Raw genomic sequence first — 17583 nt, 5'->3', positions numbered from 1 at the left:
AGCAGCACGAGACGCTGCAGAGGTGACCCGCGTGTGTGTGATGACATCACAGCCCCTCCACAGCACAGGAGTGCCATGGTAACACTTCCTGTCAGGATTTAGACCTCAGACTGCCTGATGATTAAGGCCTGTCTTTAACACACACACACACACAGACAAACACACACACACGCAGACACACACAGACAGACACACACACGCAGACAAACACACACGCAGACAAACACACACACACAGACAGACACACACACACGCAGACAAACACACACACACACACACACAAACACACACACACAGACAAACACACACACACACAGACAAACACACACACACACACACAGACAGACACACACACACAGACAAACACACACACACACACACAGACAGACACACACACACAGACAAACACACACACACACACAGACAAACACACACACACACAGACAAACACAGACACACACACACAGACAAACACACACGCAGACAAACACACACACACAGACAGACAAACACACACACACACACACACAGACACAAACACACACACACACACAGACACACACACACGCAGACAAACACACACACACACACACACACAGACACAAACACACACACACACACAGACAAACACACACAGACAAACACACACACACGCAGACACACACAGACAAACACACACAGACAAACACACACACACACACAGACAGACACAGACACACATACACACACACACACACACACACAGACAAACACACACACACACACACACACACACACACACACACAGACAAACACACACACACACAGGAGGTTATTTTGTGACCTGAATGCTGTCACGTGTGGGGCGGCAGCCTGCGACATGATACTAAACAACAAACTGACGTCATCAGCAGGCGACTCCCACCTGACAGCGCTATAGCGCTCGGAGCGCCCGGGAGGCCGACGCCGAGCCTGTGCATGTCTTCGGCCACACATCAGTGCGCGGATCTCCTGACGCCCGTGCACCGCAGCGTCTGCCGCGCGCATCTGTCCGTGCACTCCGACAGCGCGGGCCACGATGGCGGACTGCGTCGGCTTCCAAGCGCAGATCGCCTCCATCATAGAGATGCTGGCCAACTCGGCGGTGGCCGAAATTTGCAAATTGGTGGACGACGGCTACGCGGCGCTGCGCTCTCAGATGGAGCAGGAGCGGGAGAAGAGCGAGAAGGAGAACCGAGCCCTGCGGCAGAGGCTGCGAGACATGGACGTGAAGATGCGGAGCTGTGAGAGGAGGATGAGGAGACGGAGTCAGCGCGAGGAGCATCACACGGCTCATTTTAGGCCGCCCAAAGGTAGGGGAGCGGGACACCCTACACATCCATCCAGCTGTGAGCTCAGTAATGATTATTCCGCTGCACCCAGCCCCGTGTGCTAGTCTGAGAAATTCGTCCGGCTCCCATGAAGAGCATGGTAAAAGATGGCTCGCATGTTTTGTCCCAGCAAACCTTCAGGTGTCCTCGATGCTGGTTGGTGTAACATGCACCTGCTGATCTGCTGGGCTCTTCCTGCACAGCCACCTGTGGAGTTCAGCAGAAGGCACAATATCCAGTGAGTTCAGTGAAAAGGTGTAGTTGATGTTAGAGCAAATCAGAGCTCGTTACAACCGAGGTGTGCAGGATGTGCTACAGCAGCAGAAGAACAGGAAGCACTGCTCACACAGGCTCAGCAGAACTGGAGACGAGTGGAAACACTGGCAGGTGTGACGAGTTTCTGCTGCCACAGGGTACAGCTCATAGACATCAGATATGGGGATGTGTGTCTGATAATGTGGCTGCGTGGCACACAGCTGAAACACGTGGGCGAGCACATGTTCAATGTCCTGTGTTATTTTTCAGGACCTGATGACCATCAGCCCCCGGCACTCCCTCCTCTGGCTCTTTCTGAAGGCAAACCCTTTCATCCCGTTTCAAAGGTAAAGATGAATCGTGCACTAGGCCGGTACGTTATGTAACCTCAGCTCTCTGCACTTTGTGAACCTCTAATCCGAAGATCAGTCTTATTTTGTTAATACAAGAATCCAACATTATTTTCGTCAGTGTTGATCTGAGACCGTGTGACGAAGAGAAAAGGTCCACATCCTAAGGTTAGACTCAGATATGTCTGAGTCCACCCTCTATCATGTGTTTCATATGTTCTTCACTCTAAAAACATTACTTTGTTAGGTTCAGGATCTTTAAAGGGTTCTATTGGTTTAGGCCCTAAAAAGGAACAGTTGGAGTCAGGAATACAACATAAACTGAATCAGAAAAAGTTCATGGTTTGGGTTCAAAGTCAGCTTTATTTATACAGCTCCAAATCACAGCAAGTCACCTCAAGGTGCTTTATACTGTGAGGTCGACTCTACAATGATACAGAGAAATCACAACAATGAGCAAGCACTTTGGCGACAGTGGGAAGGAAGAACTCCCTTTTAACAGGCTCAGGGTGGAGCCGCCACCTGAGACCAGTTAGGGGTGAGGGGAGGAAGACAGGATAAAGACATGCTGTGGAAGAGAGACAGAGGTTAATATCAGATATGATTCAGTGCAGAGAGGTCTGTTAACACAGTGAGTGAAGAAGAAACACCCAATGCATCATGGGAATCCCCCGGCAGCCTACATCTATTGCAGCATAACTAAGGGAGGATTCAGGGTCACCTGGTCCAGCCCTAACTATATGCTTTAGCAAAAAGGAAAGTTTGAAGCCTAATCTTGAAAGTAGAGATAGTGTCTGTCTCCTGAATCCAAACTGGAAGCTGGTTCCACTCACATTGTTATTCTTGGTTGCTATGACAACCTATCCCCACTGTGTGCACCACAGACACAAAATCTGCTCTCTACTGAAACACATTACTCCTGCTGCTGTGTGGGACAGAAACGATTGATGCAGCAGCTGAAACTGTTGGGCTCGTTTGTCTTTTCTCAGCAGGAGGAAGCCAAGATGTTGACGCTGGTGAAGCAGGAAAAAGAGGAGAGAGATGACTGCAACTTGGACCTGAAGGTGGAGGTTAACATAAGGGCGGAGTGTGGCCTCTCTGCAGGTGAGTGTGGCCCCCACACAGTTACATCAGAGTTTTGTTGGCAGCTCACATGGTTTCACTGTTACTGTCTGTCCTACAGCTTTGGAGCCCAGCGAGGAAAGCCCCCCTGCTGACTCTGTCCTCGACACCAGTGTCAGCAGCCTCACATCCTCCACATCACAGCTGTCCTCCTCTCCTGCTGATGCCACCATGGACCTGACCTGCAGGCCTCGAGCAAAACGTAAGGCTGCTAAGCCCATAGGCAACACCGAGGGGGTCCTGGCCTCCGAAGCGGCTCGCAGGGACCCTTCAGGGAGCCTACCTGATATGGCTCTGAAGCCGGAGGTCCAGACAGATGAGCTCACAGAAGATGAGCTTCATCCCTCTCAGCTGTCGGCCACTATAGCCTCTGATGAGTCGAGCTGCGACCGCCTCAACAGCCTGGGCCTGGATCTGGCCTGGATGCAGGAGCGTGTCAGCCACCTGGGAGCAGCCTATGCAGTAGCACAGCTGGGTTTGGGGAACACGGACAGCGGGCACCCTTCTGCCCCCTTCCCCTCACAGGGAGGTGGAGAAAGTCTCGACGGCCCCCCGACTATGCTCTTTACAGGCGGCGCTCACGAGATGGCTGCTTTTGCTGCCTCCTTCGACATGGCTGCTGCTGCCGCCGCCGTAGTGGCTGCACCCCCTCCACCTCCGGCCCCTCCCCCTCCTCCGACAGCTCCCACAGGCACTGCCAGCAGCCAGAGGCGGCCTTACAGGAGCAGCACCGCCACCGCAAAAGAGCCGGTGGCGTGCGCTGTGTGCGGACGCGTGTTCCCCAGCACGGCCGGCCTGGAGTTGCACCAGCGGGTGCACACCGGGGAAAGACCTTACACTTGCCCTCACTGTGGGAAGGGCTTTGCCCAGCCCAACAACCTGCGGGTTCACCTCCTCATCCACACCGGTGAGAGGCGTTATCGGTGCACACTGTGCGGGAAGAGTTTCATCTCATCGAGCCACCTGAAGAGGCACCGTACGGTTCACACGCAGGAGAAACCCTACAGCTGCTCGCGCTGCGGCCAGTCCTTCAGCCAGATGTGTAGCGTCCGCAGACACCGGCAACAGTCTCAGTGCGGCCTGTAGCATGAACGCTGTAGCAGCATCTGACACACTCTGGACTCTGAATGCTGAACATTTAAAGATGGTAGCTTGAGCGTAGATGAGGTGATGTCATGATGACGTTCAGAGTAAATGTTTGTAAATGTTTGTCCTAAATCAGTTCTACGGTTGGTCTACCCCACACTGTCCTCATATTGGTGGTTTGACAGTGAGACACGGTCACAAAGGTGAGTCTGTGATAGACTAAACCCTGAGTCTAAACTCTGAGTCTAAACTCTGAGACTAAACTCTGAGTCTAAACTCTGAGACTAAACCCTGAGACTAAACTCTGAGTCTAAACTCTGAGACTAAACTCTGAGTCTAAACTCTGAGTCTAAACTCTGAGTCTAAACTCTGAGACTAAACTCTGAGACTAAACTCTGAGACTAAACTCTGAGTCTAAACTCTGAGACTAAACTCTGAGACTAAACCCTGAGACTAAACTCTGAGTCTAAACTCTGAGTCTAAACTCTGAGACTAAACTCTGAGTCTAAACTCTGAGTCTAAACTCTGAGACTAAACCCTGAGTCTAAACTCTGAGACTAAACTCTGAGACTAAACTCTGAGACTAAACCCTGAGACTAAACTCTGAGTCTAAACTCTGAGTCTAAACTCTGAGACTAAACTCTGAGTCTAAACTCTGAGTCTAAACTCTGAGTCTAAACTCTGAGACTAAACTCTGAGTCTAAACTCTGAGACTAAACTCTGAGACTAAACTCTGAGACTAAACTCTGAGTCTAAACTCTGAGTCTAAACTCTGAGACTAAACTCTGAGACTAAACTCTGAGTCTAAATTCTGAGACTAAACTCTGAGACTAAACTCTGAGACTAAACTCTGAGTCTAAACTCTGAGTCTAAACTCTGAGACTAAACTCTGAGACTAAACTCTGAGACTAAACTCTGAGTCTAAACTCTGAGTCTAAACTCTGAGACTAACAATAAACTCTGAGAACTCGTTCGAGTGAGCTGTGACGAAAACCCCTCGTTAATAAAACGCGATGTCGAGAGCAAATAAAAAAACCTCTATTTTAATCTCGTGGCCCGAGGAGCATGAATGTGTACCAGTGTGGCTCGTGCTTTTATCAAACATCGGTGTTCATGACTAGATGAAGCTGGAAGCTGACCGTGCAGTGTGGTGGCAGCGGCACAGCTGCTGATTCCAGCATGTTGTGTTTCATGCTGTCAGCAGCTGTAAGTAGCAATGACAACAGAAAGTTTTGCTGCGCAGACTCTCCACCTAACTGTTACCTGGTGCTATATACATAAAGTAGTGATGGCAAACAGCATGTGCACATCTGTTGAAGGTGATCACTCTATTTAGAAGAGTGGACTTTATCCCATCCATTAAATATGGGTTGATAAAGTTTAGGGACCTGGTTTGCAAACACAGCACTTTCTTTAGTCTAACATCAGAACATCGGTCATTAATGGGACTCTAAATGTGCCAAATTCATGTTTGAATGTATTATTAACATGATGAACATCAGTAAATCCTCCACACAGAGAGTGTGTGCTACATGTGGCACAGTAACAGTACCTTAGTTATGTCTCAAATCCCAGAAGGTCGTCTGTGTTTGTGTGGATGCTGCGCTTTGTTTGGGAGAAATGTTTCCCGGTCAGGCTGCAGCTTTCCCACCGTGCACACAGTACAGCCGACACGAGCACCACTAGCTCCGTTTCAAAAACATTAATATGCAAATTGTCATGAACATGATCGCTGACCTCGAGTGCGATTCACAGAGTTGGGACCGGCAGCATTCACAGCGCTGACTCTCGTCTCGTGGATGGCCCGGAGCGTTCCTCAGGCCTGTTGGGATAATCGCGTTGATCTCTTTGACTTGAAGGCACGTTGTAGCGGGACAGTGGGTTTCATCTTATTTTAGCTGATATGAAGAAGACGCGTGTCCTGGTTTGATGGGAGGAGCTGCGAGGGGCGGGCTGCTGCAGGAAGGCTAGGATGCCACAGCTGTGCAGCGGCGTCCATGTTGCTGCACGATTACAAAAGCTATAACAAACCGAGTAATGTTATTGTAAGAAAATTCCAGACTCTTCCGTTGAAGCACTTTAAAGGTTCCCCTTTGTTAAAAGGGAAAACTGGAGCCGTAGGTTGATTCATGCTCTCTGTATCAGCGTGGCAGTGTCGTGGACGAGCGGCCTCCTCAGACCTGTGCAGTGACTCTGAAGTGTTGAAGCACATCTCGTTGCCCAAGCTCGCACCTTCTTGTTGTGCTGACTACATTTATGTGTGTGCACTCCACATTCACATTGAATTGATGGAAATGTAATAAGCTGTTGTGAAGAGAGTTCGCCTCATGGTTTGTTTCCCAGAGATTACATTTGGATTATTGTTATTATTATGTTTGGATGCAGAGCCTGACTGGAGAAGCTTCCAGGTCCAGGCCTGAAGACGAATCTGTTAATGTCAGACATTCATTGTCCACATTTCAACACATCACAGGACTGTAAAAAGATGTAAAGTGAAACATATATATCAGTCGTGTTAGTGTGTGTTGGTGTCTGGGTGTAATCGGCTGTAGCAGCTAAAACAAATACTTCGAGTATTCTTTCATGACATGTTTCAGTGTTGATGTCATTAAATATGTAGGAGGTTTGCAGTGAACCTCGCTATGCTGTGCTCATCATTTCTGCTGTGTGCTGTCACTTTGTCACTTGTATGTTCCAGAGCTGTCACTTCAGAGGTGGCGACACTGACTTGACCCGAACCACTGTTTACCTGCACATCCTGTCTGTGGAGACTAGGGATGGGTACCGGTATCCGGTGCCATGATAGCACTGACATAAACGTTAGTAACCAGACTGAAAAGCAGTGCACATTTCGGTGCTTTTTTTCCCTGAGATGTCACACACTTTGGATTCTAGCCAATCATTTTACCTTTGCAAGCGTAGTAGGCGGGTCCAGGTACGTACGTTCTTTTAGAGCAGAGCTACAGATTAAAAACGCCCAAGGCGAAGCGGTCAAAGTCTGGCTGTACTTCACAACAAAAGCTGCAAACTCAGCAGCTGCAACAAGTGCTTTAAGCTGATACTGTGATACAAAGGAGGTAACACCTCAAATCTGATGAAACACCTGGCGACGCATAGCGTTTTTTTAAAAGCCGAGAAATGCGCCGTATTTGATAGCTTGCTGCGAGACCTCACACCGAGCACATCTACTGCGGGTGTGGTGCCTGTTATCGACCCGGAGTTAGCAACATCCCCCAAAAACCCGAAGAGGAGAGTCCTGGCCCCTAGCCCTGCCAGTGTAGCAGAAATGATGAGGATGATGATGCAGCAGCAGCCGTTCTTCTCTGCGTGAGTAGCTTCATGTTGTTCGTGTGTAATTTACGTTGAGTAGGCTAACCACGTTATTACATTAATGCATGTAAGGTGAACTAGCAAACATCATCATAGCTACATGCAGCTGTCTTCTTGTTTGATGGCAGATACTCCCTTCACCCTGGTCAAAAAGGCTAAAATGACCAAAGAAAAAGTGGAAAACAGCTAAACATGAGAGGTTTTTGGACAAAGTTTGTGTTTTTTTCCATTGTTTAAGCTGCTTCCAGCCAAGAGTGATACCATATATGCCCCATAGCTGCAGAAAAGGCTAACATTGTTATCTTTTTACAAAAAACAGCTGAACATGAGAGGTTTTTGGACCAATTTTGTGTTCTCCATTCTTTAAGCACCGGTTCGAGCACCGTTTAAGCACCAGCACCGTTTCAAAAGTACCGGTTTAGCACCGGTAACCTAAACGATACCCATCCCTAGTGGAGACATTCTGTTTTCTGTACGAGACGACAGCAGTCAGATCTTTGTGTGTCTGAGTGTTCCACAGTTGTAATTATTACATTTGCATACACACCCAGTTATCATTATTTTTATAATTTAATAGATAAAAAACATGACAGCAGAAGGTGTTGTGCTTAGCAGTAGGTGTGGCTGCAGCTCAGGAGGCAGAGATCACTAACAGGAAGATTGATGGTTTGATTCCTTGGGCAAGAAATTGAACCCCAAATTGCTGCTGTATCTTTATGGCGTGGCTGGACAAGTTGTTTTTAAAACTATCAGCACAGCCAGATGAAATGAACTACACTCATAACTGAGATTATAAAAGATATTGTTATCCAGCCACAGTCTGTTTCTCTGTTATTTTAGCCGCTGGTACAGAATTAAACAAATTCAGAGTCGTAGCTAAATCAGGTGATCAGGTGACAAACATACATCTGAACAATCTCAACTCGGATTTCAATTCAGAAAGTTGGAGCTTTAGTGCCACCGAGCTACGAGCAGCATTACCTCCTCCGGAACAGAGGGGGCGCTGTTACGGCAAACTGGCTGTGAGCCGCCTCAAACAGGACACGCACTTCAGCGGTGAGAGGTGCTAGTGTTTACCTGCTAGCTGTGCTGCGATGGTGTGAACGACCTCCAGTAGTTTCTTAGTCCTACTCGAGCAGTGAAAGAGCAAAGACAGCGCAGCCAGCCAGCGGCTAACAGCCATGTCCGACCGCCTGGCCTTCCAGACCCAGCTGGCCTCCATCATGGAGGTCCTAGCTAACGCAGCGGTGGCGGAAATCTGCAAGCTGGTGGACGACGACTACGCGGTGGTGAGGTTGCAGATGTCTCAGTGCCAGAGAGAGAACAAGGCCCTGAAGAGGAAACTACACCTGCTGGAGCTGAAGATGGCCCGGGGAAATGCCGAGAGGAGGCTCCGGGAGAGTGCCCTGAACAGCAGCCGGCCAAGGGTGCAGATAAACGGCAGCGACAGGCTCCGAGAGCCCTCCACCCCCGCCGGTACGGTCAGCACGAATAATGCGAGCAGTAAGAGTCCAGTCTGAAACCACGTCAGGCTTTCTGCACTCACACGTTTATGTCATTATGTTGTAAACAGTCTGGACCCTGGATAGAGCCGGGCTACAGCGTGCTCGTGTTTCCGGTGTGCAGGGAGGACACACACAGTGGAGACATGAGCGTCTCTGTTCATTCATGCAAACTGACAGAAATCTCTTCATCGAGACTCGATGAAATGATCTCCGCCCATCAGCTGTTATACTGGCACATTACAGAGCACATGTAGAGCCGTCCTACATTAATCTGGATTTAAATATAATCTTCTTTTCTGATTGGCTGTTTTCAGCTTGTTTGTACCGTCTGACAATGAGCCTCCCATTCTTGGCTCATGTTTGTCACCCTGTGCTGTTACTCAACAGCACAGGACAAATTTAGCTTTACTGAGCTGAAATTTAACTTTAAAACATCTCAAGACATATTCAATGAAAAGAAACTCTAAAAGGACCTCAAAGTGTCTCACAGGCTTCAAACTGAACATCTCAGTATCGGCACAGCTCGATATCTTATATCCTCCAGTGCAGTCACATGGCCCTCAGATGGCCAACTCCTGTAATTGGGCCTTTTTCTTTCTCCTTCCCCACAGCTACATCTGCTGCCAGGCTGCTCACCTCTGTATCCGCCTGCACTTTCAAACGTACACACACACACAGGCCTACAGGAATATCTGGGCCACGGCCAATCAGAGAGGTCCCGCCCCTGACTATCTTTGATTGGTTAGACCATGATATGGGCTTAATGTGTGTCTGTTGTTGACCACATGGAGACTTTCAGGGTTGTGGGGACCGGCTGGTCTCACCTGTGTGACCTAGGATTTTTTGTTTGAGAAATTTGGTCGCACTCTAGAGCCCTGAATCAGTAGAAAAAGAGGTGCAGGTGGGAAGAGACTAGAAACAGCAGAGCAGACGAGGTCACACAGACGGTCATTTGGCCAGCGCTCGTTACATGGATATGACAGCAGAGGCCTCTAGTGTCCCCCTGAAGTGCCTGATGTGTGTTGTAATCTGTTGGTGCTACACAGAGCTTTGGTCCCAAGTGACACCAACACGACTCTGTCCTAATGAGGACACACATGTGATCTTTGTCTTAGTGTTTAGGCACAGAGCAAAGATGGAAACCAGCACAGAGACTTCAAAGTGATCGTCCCAGTGATCCAGGTAGAAACGACCGCTCGATTCTACCTGGGTTGCTGTTTTGATCATGTAAACGATGTCTATCTCTGCCCCCGTCCTGATCCAGCTTGAAATCGATGTGGAAGAAGTGCAAACTGAACCCCAGCCCTTCTCCATCAGCTATCAGTCAGATTTCTTTGCTCTATAAAATGCTCAACATGTACCAACCATGGTGTAACCTTTGTAAGCTTTCTAACCAGCTGTTTAAAGTCTCTGGTTTCCACCATTTGAATCAAATACTCGGCAAAACACTTCACTAACCACGTCGCTCGAGTGACGCTCGGTGGAGCCGTTTATTTACATTTGGGTGGCACGTTAGTGGCTGCTAGTCTCCAGCTTCACAGCCTGACCTCAGGTGGTTAAACAGGGCTTTGTTGTTTCCACAGTTGTGCGTGTTGTGCGAAGTGCCGTCAGGAGAACGTTGACGTAGATCCTTTGTAATAAATCTGCCTCTGACGCGTTTGTGTCATCGTTCTGTGCGTTAGAGAGAGGCCATTGCTACAGCAGTGACATCACAATGTGACACTTCATTAATCACAGTGTTGGCCGTGCTGCAGGTTTGTTTGAGACGGAGAGGAACAGCTCAACACTTTCACTTGGATCAGGAAGTGTACGAAGTTTAAATGGCGGGAATAATCAAACACATGATTTATGCAGAACGCCAGCTGATGTTTCAGTGTGAATGCACGTGCACAAAAATCCCCAGCAATGCACACATCACATTTGAGACAAAATCAAACTGAAACAGATGCTTAGCAAAAAAACATAGTATTACATAATAAGACTCTTTTTATGTTTGTTTGTTTTCCAATTCAGTTTATTATTTACTATTATTTATTATTATTTAGTTTATTTATTTACACAGCGCCAAATCACAACAGTCGCCTCAAGGTGCTTTATACTGTACAGTAGATACAGAGAAAAACCCAACAATCATATGACCCCCTATGAGCAGCACTTTGGTGACAGTGGGAAGGAAAAACTCCCTTTTAACAGGAAGAAACCTCCGGCAGAACCAGGCTCAGGGAGGGGCGGGGCCATCTGCTGTGACAGGATAAAGACATGCTGTGGAAGAGAGCCAGATTATTAACAGGGATGATTGGGAAACAGGAAGATGAATATTATGGCTGCATGTTCTCAAAATACTTTGTTTCAACTGTAACATTGAAATATTGAATAAAATAAAGTTTCTGTGGTAAAATGCTGACACAGCTGAACACAGTAAAAAACGTCTGCCTGTCAAACACCGTCAGACCCACATCATGGTTAAAATAAACAGGTGGGCTTTGCCATTACTGCCCTATAGAGACGCAGGGGCGGGATCTATTCACACTGACACAGAGCAGTGTTAGCGTTCACAGTAGTGTAACGTGTGAGCCAAACATGAGAAGAACGTGCATCAGCATTTGAAGACAGCTGTGTCTCTGTCGTGTAGGTGACGTGTTTGACCAGCAGAGGGAGGTGCTGCTGTGGCCCAGCGGAGACGCAGCCGGTGAACTGATCCTGTCTGAGAGCGTGCACAGTAAGGTAGGCACATCATCACAGGTTAGCGTGCACGCTGCTGTGTGAAGCTGCTATTGGCCGACCGAGAGATGATTCCCTGTTGCTGTGCAGTCTCCAGATGTGGAGTTGGTGGAGCCGGAAGCAGTGCTGGTGAAAGAGGAGAAGGTGCCGGCAGCCACGCCTCGAGACGAAGAGGCGGAGCAAAGTGCGTCACTTATAGGAGACGATGGTGAGTACAGACACGAAGGCTGCTGAGTGGATGAGTGCTGACGCTGGGACATTTCCACGCAACATGTCGTGCTACAGTTTAAAAAACCTTCGATCAAATCGGTCGTAGTTTACACCGCACGTGCACGTGGTTGGAGGCGTGGCCTCAGAGGAACAAGGGTCGGCTTTTTTCTGTGGGTTTGCTCCTCCCACAGTCCACACACATGCATGTGTGGTTAATGCTGTGAGTGGTCCCGACACAGACACAGCTGAGCGTGTGGGGATTCCCACTGATGATCAGATAATAACAATACTAACCGATCCACAGAGACAACACACAACAGATCATCACTGTCATGTAACTGTGTGCAGCATCTGTGCAGCATCTGTACAACATCTGTACAACATCTGTACAGCTGAACCCTTTTATGTGTCGTATTAAAATGATACTTTTTAAAGAAAACGTGCTAAATGAGTAAATAAGTGAGTGACAGAGGTGACGTGTAGACTGGTGCACAGACAGATCAGGTGTTCAGGTTAGGATGTAGCTGTCAGTAAAATAGTTTCGTGGATCGAAGCACTCGAGTCCTCAGAAGTCAAAGCTTCACATTTGTAACTCTAACTGTTCTCGTACAGCCTGAACTCAGACATGAAGACGTTACTTTGTCCTCCTGGAGGAGTTTTACATGAAGAGGAGGAACAAAGAGCGGCGACAGAGTCAGATCTGCTGCATCAGATGGAGAGTGTGTGTGTGTGTGTGTGTGTGTGTGTGTTAGCCTCACACAGCGAGCGTGTGGCTGCTCTCAGGTTTGCTGTGCGGTTGCGTGTTGTTGTGCGCTGCTACAGCAGCTCTGCGTTCAGGCACAAATGTAAACAAGCTGCGCTCTGCATTAAACGCATCCCAGCAAAAACAAATGCACTGAGCAGTTTTTATCATTCCTACAACAGAGAGTTTCACATATTTCATGAGTGCTGGAGGTAGAACAGAGCACAGCAGGGTTTATTCTCTGAAGCTGTTTGTTTGTATCAAACATGTTTGACCATAAAGAGTTAAATTGTAGAACATCTCATATATTAAAAACATGAAAACAAAGCCACAAAGACACAAACAGCCATGTTGTTTCAGGACAGCTGTGGCTCCTCCCACACCGAGTGTGGTGATGAGCAGTAAAGTTCACACGTGAGAGTCGGTGAACATTTCCTTGCATATTTTTCTGGCTCTGCTTCGACGGTCGTGGTAAAAAAGTCTTCTTTCTGAGATGTGTCAGTGAAACTGCAGAAGCTCAAACAGCAGTCGTTCCTGGTCTCAGGCTGCAAGCTCAGATATCCATGTGGTCTTCAGGACCAGGTCTCCAGGCTCCCCCGTCAGCTGTGAGCCCACCTCAGTAATGATGGGCGGTGTGACCGGCATCATCGTCATGCCAGACTCTGTGCAGATCTGCTAAAATATTTTCATACAAGCATCTATTTAACATATTAGACCTCAGAGGTTTCACGGCGTGGTGGTTAATGGACTCACAAAGTGAAAGATTGCTGGTTCTTGGAGACGCAAATCAACTTTCTTTGGCCCGGTGAGGAAGAACAGCTGACAGAAAGCTTCTGTGGCGACTCCTCTGTGACGGAGCAGCCAACAGCAGCTGTCAGAGACGTTGGAGAAACGTTGTTGTGCCTCGTTCTACATCTGTGAAGGTCGTCTCCCTGTTTTCCCCGAGAGTGTGCAGAGCTGCACACGTGCTACAGTTAGCAGTTAGCATTATAGAACAGTGCTCTATTCATTGAGTGTAATGGTGAACTGTTTTCTTCCTCTGTTTGAAGGGCTGATGGAGTGTGTCCCTCATAGAGCTGAAGCTCAGATGCCCGGCCCCGAGGACCAGGACGCCCAGTCTACTCGATGCCAGTCGCAGAGCCAGGCGTGCAGGACGAAGCTTCCCGGCAGCAGAGGAGTGGAGGTCAGTGGCTCCTCTCCTCTTAAGTGTGAACTCACTGCTTCTGTTGAAGGCAGAGACTCGCTGCAGGAAGCGGCGATCCCGCACCGGTATATCGACGATTGCGGCAGCGACTCCAAGTTTGACGTCTTGTGTGACATCGATAAAACTGGTCGCTCGTTGGTCGGGGAGTTTTTGGACGAGCCCTCAAACGTCGACGTGGAAGGAACGAGTCCGTCGTGTTCGTACTCGATGGCGGCCGTCGATTTGCCATCAACGTCTTCCGGTGTTAATGGCTGGAGTCGCTATGACAACGTGTTTTCCTTGCCCCGGCCCTTCAGCGACAGCAGCAAAGCGTTCCCGCGAACTGGCAGGGAGAGACTGTTTGCCTGCAGCTACTGCGGCAAAGCTTTTAACCGGCCCAAGAAAGTGGAGATCCACCAGCGTGTCCACACAGGCGAGAAGCCTTTCAGCTGCTCCACGTGCGGGAAGATGTTCTCAGAGGCCGGGAACCTGAGGAAACACCAGCGAGTCCACACTGGGGAGAAACCGTACACCTGTGGGGTGTGTGGCAGGGGATTCGCCTGGATACGAAACCTGAAAACACACCAACAAAAGAGCCACGCGGACATTTACAACGAACAGACCTGGGAGTGTAAATGAGCTGCGTTTGTGTGACAGGTGCAGCGATCCAGCAGAGACACTGGACAGAAGGGAAGTAAATCTGCGGCGACTGCAGTCTTTGTTTTGACACGAGTGAATTTTACACTCCTCCCACATGATGCTCAACATTGGAATCAGGGCGGTGTGTCAGCTCGCCGTTAGCACAACTGCAGAGTGAAGCTCTGTTTGCTTCCACATCTGTGTTTCTGTGAAAGCCAGGCCACTCTCGCCTGGCCTCCTCTGATTGGTCAGGTCCAGTGTCCTAGCTCTCGCTCTGCTGGTTTTGTGTACGCCTCCGTGCTGTCTGTGAGCCAGACGCTGTGATGTGATAGATGTATGATTTGTATAAAAACACCAACGTAGCATTTTGTTTCATGGCGTCTAGAATAATAACCTTATAATAAAACAAATTGTAGTTCAGAAAAAGATGCTCGAAATATTTTCAGGAGGCTGAATTGAAAAGGTTGAAGTTGCATCTCCAGTCGCAGCACCCAGGCTGTAAGATAGGACGCTCTGTCTCTGATATAAAAACGTCTGTCGTTTCATTTTACGCTGTCGTTTGTTTCATGGTGTCACAAAATAAACTGTTTACAGCAACATCCTGGTTCTGATGGTCACTGTAGAGGCTACATTCATCTCTTAAAGCTCTCTGTTTCTCTTATATTTAATATAACCACACTACAGACGGACAAGCGCCTGTTTTTACATGTTGTCGTTAGCAACAACGACGGTAAACCCAGCATGAGGCTCCGCCGTCCACTTGTTTATTTTCCACAAACCTTTCACAATAAAGCTCAAGATCCTGTTGAGATTTTTCAAAATAAACTGAAATGATGACAAACAGAAGGAGCAGTGCAAACAAATCGAGGACCTGATTTGTAACCGAGGGGCCGCCTCTGTAGCACGGACATGGTTTGGTTATGAAAAGTCTGACACAGAAAAATGATGGTGCAAACTGGTCTCAGACTCAAACATGACAAAGCTCTTCTACCACCTGCTGTTACGCCCTGTCGAGGGGTACAGGAACGTAGCATAAGCTGAAAGAAGAGGGACCCCGCCCTTGTCCCCAAAACCACCACAGATTATTGTGGCTAAACTGCAGCGTGACTCCAGGTGAACAAAGGCCAAAATAACAAAACCAGTCACGGGGGGCTACCTGAACCCTACGTGATAAAAAGAACAAACCAAAGACAAATGTTACCCCTGACTGAATAAACAGGAGAAAATAATACAAAATAACGAGGCAGCTCCCCGTTCGGCTTCAGTGACCATTTACACGTGACTCTAAACTGCACATTATACACAGAAGCTCAGCAATCCTCAGGAGCACGCGAGTAACGCAGGGTTTGGAGGCCAAGGATGGGTCTGCTGCCACATGATCAGGGGACCAATCAGCAGCCGTCAGCTTCTCCAATCAGGGACCTGCAGAGACTCTTAAAGACACAGACAGGCAGAACAAAAAACAGGGCCGTAACACCTACACAAGAATCCCCTGACCGAGCACGGAGAGAGTTTACGGACGAGAAGCAAAAAGAGCCGTCAGGTGCTCCAAACAAACCTCAGACTCTCTACACTCTGCGTGCTGCGGGCTTTTCCCCGCACGCCGTATAATAAATACTCACTAAGAAAATGGCGGCTGTTACAACCTCTGTCTGAAAATGTCCAGTTTGCATCGGTCTAAACACTCGACTGCAGGTAATTAAAACGAGTCACATTTACAGACTGGCTGTTTTAACCTTTGGCAGGGAGACGGTGCTAAGCATGAACACTGCTAACAGCAGTTAGTGATGTTTGTTACACGCTGTTGGGTTGAATTGATTTAAATGGCTTTGTTTGAATTAGTGACCGAGTCTACATGTATTTGTAGCTCATGTTAGCATCAGAGCTTTGCTCGTTTTGGTTTAGAGCTGAATATTCCACATTCATCATTTCATTAAGGAATAAATGTTGTCCTTTACCTCAAATGCCTGGGTCGTTTGTTTTCAGACCCTGCAGAAACATTACAGCTGATGAATTATAAATGAAGCATCAGATGTAACCCTTAACACCTGCATGAAGGCGTCCTCGGCTGTTGTACTGCACACTAGGGCTGGGTATCGTCACTGATGTCTAGAATCGATTCGATTCGATTCAGACAGTCAGAAATATTATAAGTCAGATCCTGCATCACTACATTTCCATACTTTTATATCTATAAAAAGAAAGCTGACACTTGTGAGACTTTATCAAAGGTGTGAACATCACAGCAGAGGCCTTTGTGTCAAAGTAGCTGAGTAAACACAGAAAAACATGAAGGAGATTTTCCTGGATTTTATAAAAATATTCTGCAGTAGATCAAAAACGAAAGAAAACCATGAATCAACATCTGAACATGACCTGATGCTGCTGAAGTGAAACAGAGCAAAGTTACAGAGGTTTTAGAGACACAGCTGAGTGTTTGGCAATTTTGTATAATTTTAAAAAGTTTACATTTTTATTGAACGTCAGAAATTAGGTTTTCTTTTCAGAAGTAAGTAAAAGGAAAAATACAGCGGCTGACAGCCTTTAAACAACGTAGACTTGTGCGTAACAAGCAAGCGAATAATGAAGAAAACAGATTTTTAGACGGAAACTGTTGTTTAAGTACAGAGAGAGAGAGAGAGAGAGAGAGAGAGAGCTGTGCATGAAGTGTGATTTTATCCTGGTGGAAGCAAAACAGTAAAAGTCAGAGTGAGTTCATGACGATGTTTATGTGAAGCGTAGTTTGGATCTTCTTTTGCTGCTGGTTCAGTCAGTAATGTTTGGAGAGAGATCAAACTAACAGCTTCAGAATCAGCACAAAAATGACGTGAACACAAACTCGACCCGCCGAAACATCAGCATCAGCGAGCTGTCGGCTTTCAGCCCCGACCGTGTCCGTGTCCGTGCCGTCGGTGAGAAAGGCGACATTAACTGATTCTGATGCGTCGGCTGGTCCACGCTTTGTGTTCACGTCTTTGTGCAGAATCCGTGTTCCTGCTCTCAGTTACTGTTTGAGCTGTTTGGTGGTTGTTGAAATTTTGTGCGGTTTATCCTGAGATTCTGGCATTTCGGGCAAAATAAATTTATATTA

General features: G+C 47.8%; 2 protein-coding genes across 5 annotated transcripts in view; both read left to right on the top strand.

Moving 5' to 3' along the window:
• Positions 1 to 230: 230 nt before the first annotated feature.
• LOC146517645 (uncharacterized) lies at positions 231 to 6819 on the top strand. Of its 2 annotated transcripts, none has more exons than XM_085164037.1 (4): positions 231 to 1331; positions 1875 to 1951; positions 2947 to 3058; positions 3138 to 6819. In XM_085164037.1, exons 1-4 carry the CDS (start codon positions 1058 to 1060, stop codon positions 4160 to 4162), a joined length of 1488 nt encoding a protein of 495 aa, XP_085020163.1. In that variant the 5' UTR covers positions 231 to 1057; the 3' UTR covers positions 4163 to 6819. The 2 variants fall into 2 exon arrangements, with proteins under 2 accessions (XP_085020163.1, XP_085020162.1); XM_085164036.1 differs by having other exon boundaries at positions 239 to 1331; positions 2944 to 3058.
• An 863-nt stretch (positions 6820 to 7682) lies between these two features.
• Positions 7683 to 17583, top strand: part of LOC146517644 (uncharacterized) — a 28005-nt gene continuing 18104 nt past the window's right edge. For 2 of the 3 annotated variants that reach the window (XM_085164016.1, XM_085164015.1), the window contains exons 1-4: positions 7683 to 8995; positions 11630 to 11721; positions 11809 to 11926; positions 13720 to 13853. In XM_085164016.1, the coding sequence (XP_085020142.1) occupies positions 8674 to 8995; positions 11630 to 11721; positions 11809 to 11926; positions 13720 to 13853 (666 nt within the window). In that variant the 5' untranslated portion in view covers positions 7683 to 8673. The remainder of the gene's footprint in view (positions 8996 to 11629; positions 11722 to 11808; positions 11927 to 13719; positions 13854 to 17583) is intronic. The other variant, XM_085164017.1, reaches the window with a different exon arrangement.

Source organism: Neolamprologus multifasciatus, chromosome 6 (genome assembly GCF_963576455.1).
Source record: "Neolamprologus multifasciatus chromosome 6, fNeoMul1.2, whole genome shotgun sequence".
NCBI lineage: Eukaryota > Metazoa > Chordata > Actinopteri > Cichliformes > Cichlidae > Neolamprologus > Neolamprologus multifasciatus.
The sequence above is the reverse complement of the archived record's forward strand: the minus strand, read 5'-3'. Positions and strand labels throughout refer to the sequence as shown.

Excerpts from the sequence above, each read along its gene's own strand:
- LOC146517645 (XM_085164036.1), top strand. The coding sequence starts at position 1,058 with ATGGCGGACTGCGTCGGCTTCCAAGCGCAGATCGCCTCCATCATAGAG. Across the intron at positions 1,332-1,874 it reads TCATTTTAGGCCGCCCAAAG|GACCTGATGACCATCAGCCC; the intron begins GTAGGGGAGCGG and ends GTTATTTTTCAG. Across the intron at positions 3,059-3,137 it reads GGAGTGTGGCCTCTCTGCAG|CTTTGGAGCCCAGCGAGGAA; the intron begins GTGAGTGTGGCC and ends TCTGTCCTACAG.